This window comes from Myotis nattereri (genome assembly GCF_964212035.1).
Source record: "Myotis nattereri genome assembly, chromosome: X".
NCBI classification, from domain to species: Eukaryota; Metazoa; Chordata; class Mammalia; order Chiroptera; family Vespertilionidae; genus Myotis; species Myotis nattereri.
Genome location: NC_138078.1, coordinates 147224012 through 147236456, shown reverse-complemented (window position 1 = coordinate 147236456; position 12445 = coordinate 147224012). Strand labels below are relative to the sequence as shown.

The 12445-nt window shown below is 41.1% G+C and overlaps 1 protein-coding gene across 1 annotated transcript; it reads right to left on the bottom strand.

Moving 5' to 3' along the window:
* Positions 1-1968: 1968 nt before the first annotated feature.
* AKAP4 (A-kinase anchoring protein 4) lies at positions 1969-10651 on the bottom strand (the record flags this gene model as incomplete). The annotated part of the gene is made up of 5 exons (XM_081115002.1): positions 1969-2124; positions 2661-4799; positions 8837-8941; positions 9475-9525; positions 10556-10651. The coding sequence occupies 5 exons, from the start codon at positions 10649-10651 to the stop codon at positions 1969-1971; spliced, it is 2547 nt and encodes an 848-aa protein (XP_080971128.1).
* Between the last annotated feature and the right edge of the window lie 1794 nt (positions 10652-12445).

The following is a 12445-nucleotide window of genomic DNA, read 5'->3' as shown; positions in this document are numbered from 1 at the left end:
TTGCCACTCCCTTCTGGCCTGCAAAGTTTCTGTTGAGAAATCAGCTGACAGTCGTATGGGTATTCCCTTGTAGGTAACTGAGTTTCTTTCTCTTGCTGCTTTTAAGGTTCTCTCTTTGTCTTTTGCTCTTGGCATTTTAATTATGATGTGTCTTGGTGTGGTCCTCTTTGGATTCCTTTTGTTTGGGGTTCTCTGCACTTCCTGGACTTGTAAATCTATTTCTTTCACCAGGTAGGGGAAGTTTTCTGTCATTATTTCTTCAAATAGGTTTTCAATATCTTGCTCTCTCTCATCTTCTGGCACCCCTATAATTCAGATGTTGGTACGCTTGAAGCTGTCCCAGAGGCTCCTTACACTATCTTCGTATTTTTGGATTCTTTTTTCATTTTGCTTTTCCAGTTGGGTGCTTTATGCTTCTTCGCATTTCAAATCTTTGACTTGATTCTTGTGCTCCTCTGGTCTGCTGTTGGGAGTCTGTATAATATTCTTTATTTCAGTCAGTGTATGCTTAATTTCTAGTTGGTCCTTTATCACAACATCGAAGGTCTCATTAGATTTCTTGTACATCTCATTAAGTTTATCGGCAGTCTCTAAAAGACTCTTGAAAGACCTCAAAAGTGTGGTTTTGAATTCTATATCCGGCAGCCTGCTTTCCTCCAGTTCTGTCATTTGTGTCCTGTTTCTTTGTCTGGGCATTTTTTATGCTTCGCTGTGTCGATAGAGTGGCTTTCTGTGTTAAGTGTCCCACTTACCTGAGGTAGACACTCTTGGTGCACCCCCTTGTGGTCTTTGTGCACAGTCTTGTTGTAGCTAAGCCTTGATTGTTGTAGGTAACACTGGGAGGGATTTGACCTCCAGGCCAATTGGCTGTGAGAATCAGCTGTGTCTTCAGTGGGAAAACTTCTGTCCTGGATCTCTAGGGTAGTGCTAATCTAGCCTCTGCCTGAGGCTAACCAGCAAATGCCTCCGTGCAAGGTTTGGGCGGGGCAGGTCCCAGGGGATCAACAGGGTGGGCGGAGCAAGCAGTTATGGCTGCTCTCAGTCCCGTCCCCAGAGGCTCTGCTTCTCAGTGTCCCAGCAACCGCTGCACGCACCTCAGAAAGCTGCCCTCGAGTTTCGATAGATGCCAGACAGTCCCGCCTCTCCTGTTTGAGTCTGGGTCCCCAGAGACGTGCCCAGAACTGGAGCCCAGAGCCTGAGACTCCCTCCCGATTGTAAAAGACAACCATGCCCTCAGCCGCCAGCCCACTCCACACTCACCTTTGTATTTTACTTCAGCACTGAGCCTCCTCTGAGTCTCGGTATGCTTTTCTCTTTCCTTCTAGTTGTAGAATTTCCCCTCAGCCAGCCTTCCTGTGGTTCTGGGTGATGTCCGTTCCGTCTTTTAGTTGTATTTTTGAAGTGGTTGTGCGAGGCAGCAATCTCTGGTGTTTACCTATGCTGCCATCTTGGTTTTCCCTCTGAAAACTCTTAACAGGGACCAAGAAAGCCTTATCTTTGGGATTAGAAGGGGGATTATCAAGTTATATGTGAAATGGTAGCAGAAACAGCGAGTCCACAGATAGCAAACCTCTAGATTTCGAACACAGATTATTTGGACAAACCAGGTTACTTAGGGACTTGAATAAGATATCTTTATATCTTGGGTTCTCAGAAAAAAAAATCAACATGAGATTTGGACCTAAGTCTAACACTGTATCACCAATACTTGGAATTGGACCCATTCTCCTCTTTTGCCTCAGATATATCTGATCAAGAAAATGATCACGTATTTTTTTAAATTTTTTTATTGATGCTGTTACCTAGCTTATTGAACACATTATACAGTCCAACTGCTCAGATGTATTGGGAAATACAATCATGAAGTATGTTGTTCAACAGCCTAACGGATGGGGTGCCCAGCTGGCATGGAATGCTGCTGGGCAGAGAGAGGGGAGTAACTAGAGCGATGTTGAAGGCATCGTTAGCTCACAGGTTAGTGAGCAGCCAGTCCAGCAGTTGTTTTCTAGCCATGTTGCCCACAGCTTCATCCAGTTGTCGTTCCTTGGCAAACTTCATGACTTCTTGAAGGAGATCTCCTACACTGTAGCCTTTCTCTGCTGCCTTAGCTGAAACTTCAGGAAGCTGTGGAATGAGCAGAGATAGCATGAGTCATGTGATGTTTTTGGAGAAGAGACCCAGATGGATAAAGTGAACTAATCCCTTTACCCACCTTTCCACCCACAATTCTAAGATTAGAGTAAAAGCTGCCACAGATCCAGGACTGGCTTTTCTCTCTTTTTTCCTTGACCCTCCTCTAATGGCATACATCAAAATGAAAAAAATACTTTTTATCTCTGCAGTATTTTGAGGGCCTTCAAATTCAAAACATAAGACAAAATTGGTCCTCAATATTTTACCAAATACTTTGTTTAAAGGATCATTGATAAAACAAAGCTAATCTTACTCTTCTCTTGGTTGAAATGTGCAGACCCTGAGGTGCTAGAGCCTCACTTAATGGTTCACACTTTTGTGTCTTTATGAAGTGAAAGTAATTCATAAGGCAAATGGTAAAGAGCAGACTTGAAAAAAATCGAACTGCTCTTGAACTCTAAGTACAATGTTGCCTCCATGCCCCTCTCCATTCTAACCCTTTCTTCTTGTGCTTTGTCATTGCTTACCTTATCCAGTTGTCCATCATCATCTCCCATGAAATAGAGCATAGGCACATTAAATTGGGAGGCTGCAATCCACTGCAGGACAGCTTGGAGCTGCTTCTGCAAGCTACTTGTTGAGCACTGATTATTGACGATGACTTCTGGCCCAGAAAATTCTTCATAGTTCTGTGGCATTGCACTATCATGACTACATCTGGGGCCACCAGCCTGGTAATGAGAGTTGTTTGCCATGGATGCTTGTTCTTCCAACTCAGCAAGGGCTTCCCCGTTGTTGCTATACTTCGCCATGATAAGGCACAGCTTCATCACAGATTCTACCAGTTGATCAATGAATTGCCGGTTCATTTGCTTCATGCTAGTGAAGTCAAGTTCTGGATTTTCCTGGCATTGTTCTTCCCCTCTCTTGGACATGGAAGTTGCTTTGTTTACCCTGAGCTCAGCAGATTTGTTCTCACTTTCAGATAGATCATCACAGTTGAAGTTGTTCTCACTGAGCAGTTTCTGAATCAGTGATAGAACAATGTTTGACACATCTAACTTCTGGCAGTCTGCCTGTTGAGCCTCCTTTAGACAGTTAGATGGCCCAGGAGCTCCACGTGACTCTAGATGTTTCATTGAAAGAGCCTTGGCACTTTGGCCACTTGAACTTTTTTCGTATTGGGCACTCTGAGTCATATAGCTCGTTGTTGAAGGACAGTCATCTTCAACTGAATCTTTGCCCTTGGCCTGCTGGGTTAGGTGGTACTGAATCAGCTTAAGGGCAGAAACAATCAAGTCCTTTGCCAGTGAATCTGTGGAAGAGCTGATCTTTTCTCTTTTTTCTTCCCTACTGGTGCATGCTTTGCTAATCATCTTGCCTTGGTTTCCTTGTTTTTGGTTCCACATGTTCAGGCTCTCCTTGAGGATGTGTTCACCGACTCTTTCAGCACTGCTCAATGACTTGCATTGATCTGATTTTACTTTGCTTTTGTCCTTCCCCTTCATCTCAGCTTTCATGGTGGAGAACTCAAGACTTTGGTTCTTATTTTGGTTCTTGCTTTTGAGATCATGGGACCCAGCTTTCAAAGATGCATACAATAGACTCTGCGATTTACTGTCCTTCTTCTCTCCAAGCAGAGCACTAACCAGGCGCTTCAGCATGGCCTCCATGATATCTGTAGCATTTTGTCTTCCATGGTTGAACAGATTCCTCTTGACAGCTGAGACAAAGTCAGAATCAGTCATCAGGACTCCAGTGATATTATGCAGGTTCTTCAAGCAGGAGTCAATCAAATCGGATACAATGTCTTTGGTGTGTTTTAACAATACCTTCTTCAGGACAACACAGGCAGGAATTGGCTTCCCAGAGGTATGCACTTTCAAGGTCTTCATAACAGAAAGCATCATGTCAGATGCCACTTGATTTGCATAAACCATGAGCCCTTTACTGATGGAATCTGCAAATTCTTTGCTGTCTTTTTGGCATAACTGTTTGTCTCCCACCTTGCTCTTGTTGGATAATTCACTGTATAGAAACGTTTTCCGACCACCTTCTCTGCACTCTTCTCCTCCAGTGCCCCGCATTTCTGCAGAGGTCATTTCCACAGCATCATGGACCATTTCAGAAGCAATCTTGCTCACAGCACTGCGGGGGCTGTTTTTCCCTTTGTCCCCAGAGGGTGGATAGACTGAATGATGAAAGCATATGTTTCCATTTTCCAACTTCTCTTTGATTTCTTTATGGGCCATTTGGACTACCAGATTAGATAGTCGGTTGACATAGAAGGAAAGGTCATCCATTGAACATTCTCCCTCAGGAGACATTTCTTCCCTCTGAGTGCTAGATGATTTTGTTGGTGGGATGGAAGGACTCTGGTTATTGTTGGTATTTTTGGCTGCAGTCATTTCTCGACGTAGGCTTTGAGGTCTGTTGGTTGTATAATCGACGTTCACTTGATCGGCAAAAACGCTGTAGCAGTTTTCATGGGGGTATCTGTGATGTTCGTTCTCTGTGTCTCCTACTTTATGTTTACAGTTAGTAGCTGAGGGGCTTAGTGCATGTTGGAAACCCAAGGCATACTTCTGGAGATCATTGAGGAGCCAATTTAGAACACTTATCGGATCAGAGGGAGCGTGTTTGAAAAGGCATATAGATCCCTCCGTCTAAAAAAAGAAGAACACCTAAGAATTTGGGAGGGTACTTCCCACCCCCTTATTTTATTTTGAATATATCTTTCTAAACCACACATATTAGGGATTTGGCTTTTAGAATTTGCATGGAAACAAAATATACAATTATATCCATTAACACACATCCAAGCACAAGTGCTATCAATAAAAGCCCAGAGTGTATACATTTGTACACTTAACTATATACAAATGCTATCAATGTTTGTCAATTTCACCTGAGCATGTTGTGGTTATTTCAATATGTGTAAAAAATATGTCTACGTGTGTGTATGAATAACAATATAGCAATTTATGTGTGAACATCTAAGAAGATGTGAGAATGTATCAATCTGTGTTGCAGTGTGTGGAAATGTATCAGTGTGTGTGTGTGTTCATGTGTGCATTTTAGTGCACTATATGATTGACTATATGTAAGCATGTGTAATAATGTGTTGATATCAATGTCTGCTGTAGGGGCCAACATGTTCGTATTAGTGTGCATATATTGTAAATGTAAAAATATGTGGGTATTTCAGTGTGTCTGAATATATAAATGAGCAAGTGTCAATTTGAGTTATCTGCATATATTTTATGATATAAATCCAATGGCATGTATAATGAAGCTATAAATTTGTTTTATGTTAAAGCATAAATTCACATATTAACATATATACTCATGAATATATTAATGTGTACATTAATAAATGCATGTTAATAGGTGATTATATAATGACTATATATGTCAATAAATTAGGTACAGTTTATATTTATATGCTATGCCAATGATTGAGAATGTGTGTCAGTGTTGCACACATCCTCAATATTGGAGTATGTGTGTAAATACATGAGTAGGGATGCTATTGTTTTGTGTCAATGTGTGTATCAATGCATACAAATGTGTGTTAGTGAATATGTGTCACTTTAAGTTGGTATGTGTTTTTATCAACATGAGGTATATTTATAGGTGGGGCAAAAGTAGGTTTATAGTTGTTCATATGAAAAATAATACAATAATTAATAAATGATAATTCAAGAATAAACTGTTTTGTGTATTTACTACTGTTAACCTACTATTTCCCCACCCTGTGTAAGAGTTTATGCTTATACCTGAGTCTGTATGGTCACTGTGTTTTGATCAAGGCTGTTTATGTTAAAATTGTGTGCATGGATATGAATATGGATGTTTATATGTTTGCTGGAGCAATGCTTGTATGTGTTTATCAGTATCATATGTGTGTCATTGCTTATACAAGTTATTTTTGTGGATATATATAAGTATATATATATGTAGTTGTTAATCCTCACCCAAGGATATTTTTCAATTGATTTTTAGAGAGAGTGGAAGGGAGAGGGAGAGGGACAGAGAGGAACATTAATGTGAGAGAGACACATAGATTAGTTGCCTCCCACATGAACCCTGACCTGGGGCTAGGGATCGAGCCTGCAACCAAGGCATTTGCCCTTCACCAAAATCGAACCCAGGTCCCTTCAGTCTGTGAGCTGGCGCTCTAATGGCTAAACTGAACCAGCTAGGGCAGTGATGGCGAACCTATGACACGCGTGTCAGAGGTGACACGCAAACTCATTTTTTTTTGGTTGATTTTTCTTTGTTAAATGGCATTTAAATATATAAAATAAATATCAAAAATATAAGTCTTTGTTTTACTATGGTTGCAAATATAAAAAAATTTCTCTATGTGACACGGCACCAGAGTTAAGTTAGGGATTTTCAAAATGCTGACATGCCGAGCTCAAAAGGTTTGCCATCACTGAGCTAGGGCTATAAATGTATATATTGATGTGTGTTGCTTTGTGCCACTTTGTGTAAATTTATGTGTATATGTATTGTATACATCATCTACTCAATGCTAAGTACCATTGCTCTCTTTGTCCCTTCCATTGCTTCAGCTCCCCTCTTTTCACTGAATTCCTAGAAATGTAAGGTCATGAGAAGTTCAACATTTTGAAAATAGGCTTAGGTTCCAATCAAGGAGATCTGCATTGTGAACTGCACTTTTAAAAATAAACATTAGGTATAATTTATCCCTTTTTTAAGACTCCAAAATAGAGCCTCCCCAACTGAACCCAACACCCTTTGAAGAATATTTTGTAAAGTTTTTTTTTTCTTCCTTAAGGACCACTCTTACCACTCCAATTGTGTCAGAAATGTTCTTTCTGGTTATAACATGAGCATAGGGACTCAGAACAGGAAATATTTGACTCCTTTGAGCTAAAACCAAATATCTTGTTTCAGTATCAACCACTCTGGGCTTGCAGGACTGTGAAGGTGACTTGTCATGAGCTCTAATGCCCACCCCAAACCAGGAGCCTAACAGACATAATTTAGGGTAGTTACATAAAAAACAAAGAGATTCTGTATGTGACAATGGTGTGCAAGTCTAATTGCTTCTAACTTCATTATACCTAACAGCCTGGGTAATCTCTTAGACAACAGGGTTGGGGACCAGGCAACTACAGTTCTTGGTTGTCATGGAGTCTCTCTGCTCCATATATCCTTGGGTATCCTTGGGAACCAGGCAACTACAGTTCTGGTTGTCATGGAGTCTCTCTGCTCCATATATCCTTGGGTATCCTTGGGAACCAGGCAACTACAGTTCTGGTTGTCATGGAGTCTCTCTGCTCCATATATCCTTGGGTATCCTTGGGAACCAGGCAACTACAGTTCTGGTTGTCATGGAGTCTCTCTGCTCCATATATCCTTGGGTATCCTTGGGAACCAGGCAACTACAGTTCTGGTTGTCATGGAGTCTCTCTGCTCCATATATCCTTGGGTATCCTTGGGAACCAGGCAACTACAGTTCTGGTTGTCATGGAGTCTCTCTGCTCCATATATCCTTGGGTATCCTTGGGAACCAGGCAACTACAGTTCTGGTTGTCATGGAGTCTCTCTGCTCCATATATCCTTGGGTATCCTTGGGAACCAGGCAACTACAGTTCTGGTTGTCATGGAGTCTCTCTGCTCCATATAGCCTTGGGTATCCATCCTTGGGAACCAGACAACTACAGTTTTGGTTGTCATGGAGTCTCTCTGCTCCATATACCCTTGGGTATCCTTGGGAACCAGACTACAGTTTTGGCTGTCATGGAGTCTCTCTGCTCCATATACCCTTGGGTATCCTTGGGAACCAGACAACTACAGTTTTGGCTGTCATGGAGTCTCTCTGCTCCATATACCCTTGGGTATCCTTGGGAACCAGACAACTACAGTTTTGGCTGTCATGGAGTCTCTCTGCTCCATATACCCTTGGGTATCCTTGGGAACCAGACAACTACAGTTTTGGCTGTCATGGAGTCTCTCTGCTCCATATACCCTTGGGTATCCTTGGGAACCAGACAACTACAGTTTTGGCTGTCATGGAGTCTCTCTGCTCCATATATCCTTGGGTATCCATCCTTGGGAACCAGACAACTACAGTTTTGGCTGTCATGGAGTCTCTCTGCTCCATATATCCTTGGGTATCCTTGGGAACCAGACAACTACAGTTTTGGCTATCATGGAATCTCTCTGCTCCATATAGCCTTGGGTATCCATCCTTGGGAACCAGACAACCACAGTTCTTGGTGGTCATGGAGTCTCTCTGTTCCATATATATATCCGTGTGTGTGTGTGTGTGTGTGTGTGTGTGTGTGTGTGTGTGTGTTTAACACTGGGCAATGTGGGGCACACAAGGATCTTTCTTATAAACCCATATCTTTTTTTTAGGATAAGGATAGCAAGGTGATCTTTCTTATAAACCCATATCTTTCTTAGGATAAGGATAGCAATATTCTGTTTGGAGTAGATGCCTGAAATCAGGAAAGGGCATTCTGAGCCTCTGTGATTAATGCCATTTTTAGATACCTGGGCATTGAACTTACCGTGACACTGACCTTAGGCCTGTGTTCTCTAGAAGGTCATAGTAGTCAAATTTATGGGCCGGCCTGTTTGACAATATTTCTCTTACCAGATTCTTCAGACTCAGCACTGGGCTCTGGGAATTAGAAAGGGCAGACTCAGAGGCTAAGCATACCTTGGACTGGCGGTCTTTTTTCTCAATATCCTTGATCACAATAATTTCTTTATCTTCCAGATGCTCCAGGGTTAAGTCACCTCTTGAACTGGAACCACCAGCATCCTATGGAATTAAGGGATGAGATTCTTATGAATAGTTGCTTTTTGAAACTTCTCCAGGCTGCCCTCTCTGCCTGTGACCACTTCAAAACATGAATGACATATCTTTTTAATTTTCGAAGGAGAAGTAGAATTGTAGTGTTAACTAGTCTTTGAAGAATGACATACTTTTCTCTCCACAAATTACTACCCTTCCCCAGAGGAATTCACAAAGCAACCAATCTCAGGAACCACAGTTCATTAATTACCGACCTTTGGGACATTTTTTTTCACTGTTCTGACATGCTATCTTCCATGCTTTAGTTCTTCCATCCCTACCAGCAATGTAAGTGCTTTCTAAAATGAGATTTGGTATCAAGAGTGACAGTAAATTCTCAACCAGAGATCCTGGGCTCACAAGAATGATGGCTTCTCACCTGAATTGCCTCCACCTTTTCACCCACAGCCACAGCCTTTCCCTTTTATTATGTCATCACTGACAATCCTTTCAGCAGTTTCCTGCCCATTCCAACTATGAGGGGAACAGAGAATACCTACCTTGGAACCTTTATCTTCCACATTCAGGGTGGCCACATCAACAAAACATATCTGCATCAAATTAAGAGGATGCATTTAGAAAAATTCTAGAGAAAAGACTGTAGTTTCTCTTTGAGATGATAAAGCACCTACCGTATAGGGTTCTTGTGAGGATTGATTGAGATAGTGCATGTAAAGAAAGCTTTCAGCAGAGTACTTGTTCATAGTAAATATTCAGTAAGTGTTATTAGGCAGACAGAATCTTATCATTGCTATATTTCCTAGATGAGAAAACTTACCTATCAGAGAGGCCCCAAATACCCACATTTATTAAGAAAAGTAAGAAGAAAGGTGGCTTGCCCAACTGACACAACTCAAAGGTGGAACTTATATTAGATCTCAATTCTCCTAGCTCCCAATTTAGAGCACTTTCAACTACACTAATGTTTCCCAAATGTGTTATTTTTACTATTGAGGCTATAGAAAAGTTTAAGTGGTACATGGTTAAACACTTCTGTTTTTAATAAGTATATTTTTTATTGTTTAGTAGGAAAAGTACATACTAGAACATCAAACCTGTGATATTATGGATACCATTGTTTAAGGTGATGGTAATTTTTAAATGTAAGTCAATTTTAAAAACATTGTAAAACACATATTAAATAAATAATAGTATGAGTGGTACTTGAGCATGATAAAGAAAAGTGAAATACTACACAAATAACTCAAAGTTTGGGAAACAGCATGAAGTATTTTGCCCTCCTGAGGGAGTCCCACTTTAGTACAACTCACGTTAGCTAGGTGATATTATGACTTCAGAGGTTAGGTAATAGAGGCTTGTAACTAGGCAACCACCACTCCTCCCTCCCCTGAGGCTCCCTCTAGCCCTCCCTCCCTAGCTCCTTTACCAGTCTTCATCTTGCCCTTCCCTTGATTTGTCCCTCCGCAATGTATAAGCATACTGGTCCCCCACAGACTTTATTGAACTTACTTGCTTGTAACTGACACTGTCACCCTTCATTATTCTATCCTGGGTTCCAGTATATCTGTATCCATATGCCAATACTTCCCACACTTTGGTAGGAGTAATTTTGTATCTTACCACTTTGCGTTCCTGTTCTTTCCGTTCTGTTGGGCTATAGAGATCGACCTTGCACACACCCCTGGAGCTGTGTAGCCAGTCAATAGGATCAGACATCTGGAAAGACAAAGAAAAGTAATCTGAAAGGTTTATATATGGTTTTTAGGAACTGGCTCAGTTTAGATAAGAGGGCCCTGAAACCCACCTGTGTTTCATATTGGTTTAGGCTAGAAACTGGCGGGGTGAGCAGTGGGGGAAAGGATACCCTGAAATCATCAAATCATCAGGATCATTTTAGCATAATTCTTAGTTTCTCTCTCACCTATACCTAGGTTCTCTCTCTCTCTCTCTCCTTCCCTCCCTCCCTCCTCTTTCTCACGCCCAGCTTCCATACCCAGCTTCTCCCTCTCTCTCTCTCATACCCATCTTTTCTCTCTGATACTCAGCTTCTCCCCCTCTCTCTCATACCCAGCTTCTCTCTCTCTCTCTCTCTCTCCTATACCCAGCTATCATTTCACATAATAACACTACATCCATACCCTTTACCTGCCCCCACCCCTGCATCACATGAAAATCTTTTAGGATTCTCCCAAAGATTTAGAAAAAGGCTTCACACACCCTCAAAAGGGGTAGTTTCTTTTTTCCAGAGCTAGCGATCACTAGCCTAGAAAAAGAGGGAGGCATAGAGGTCCCTCATGTACAGATTCTAAAGAACTGTTTAAAAAAGAAATTTATAAACTCATTACCTTGATAATGAAGTTGTTTTCTTCTTTTTGCTGAAAACGTGCCACCGAGAAGGGAGATACGCCCCTTTAGATGGATCTGGGCAGTGCCAAGTTCTTGGGCACCCACAGCTGGCTGCTTCTCCCACCAGCAGTTGGACAAGACTGATGGGCCAAGGCTTTTTCTGCTGCTTATGACCTTGAGGTATGACATCATACTTTGTTAGGTCACAATGCCTGAAACTATAGCAACCGTAGTAAAGGGATAGCAGGCTGGCAAACTTAATACCCCTTCAAATCAAAACTACCTCAGGCTGTCTGCTGTATGACAACCTTTTTATATTCTTTCTAGAAGAGTACACATAATTCTTTCACATTTTGTCCAGTTCACAACACCTTGAAACCTCCTTTCTCTTTCCTCTTCTTGTTAGACTTCCAGAACAACCTAATCCTATCAGTTACCAGTTTGGTCTGTATTTTTCACATACAGAATTACCACCAGCCTGTATGAACAAAACAGTATTAATTTTCACATCTTAACTTATTTTTCTATGCTAGTGTTTGTTTAAGTCTCATTATGTAGGAGTGGGTGAAATTCTTTGTGCTGAAAGTTGAAATTTTTATAGGCCAAGATTGAGGCCTAGTTGAGAAGTGGTTTCAGAGGAGCTTGACAATATCAAATCATCATGTTGTAGATCTTAAATACATATAATGTTTATTAAAACATTAATTTTGGTTGAGGATGGAGTCTTTGTCAATGGTGATGAGCTAAAATCCACAATATAGGACTTGTTTTTCTTTTATCATCCCTTTTGGCAAGGGGAACTTTTGATATTTAAGTTGGAGCTTCTGTGTCTGGCTCATGTCTATGGAATAATAAGTAAAGAAAGAAAATGTTTATTTTTTCTCTATGTACAAGAATATATATTCCTAAGATTAAAAACAAACAAACAAATAAGCAAACAAACAAACAAAAAACACCTCTCTATGTCTCAGCCTAGAAGGAAAAAACTGTCGTCTGGGCCTGGAAAATGTCATACCAAATCCTCTAAATGACATAGAGAGAACTATTATGGATGATTAAAGCCCTGACCCATGGCACCCCAATACTGTCATCCTGGAGGCTAACCAGGAGCAAATAAGAGCAGCATTTTGGTGGGAAACCAATAATGAAAATGTAAGGAGGCTC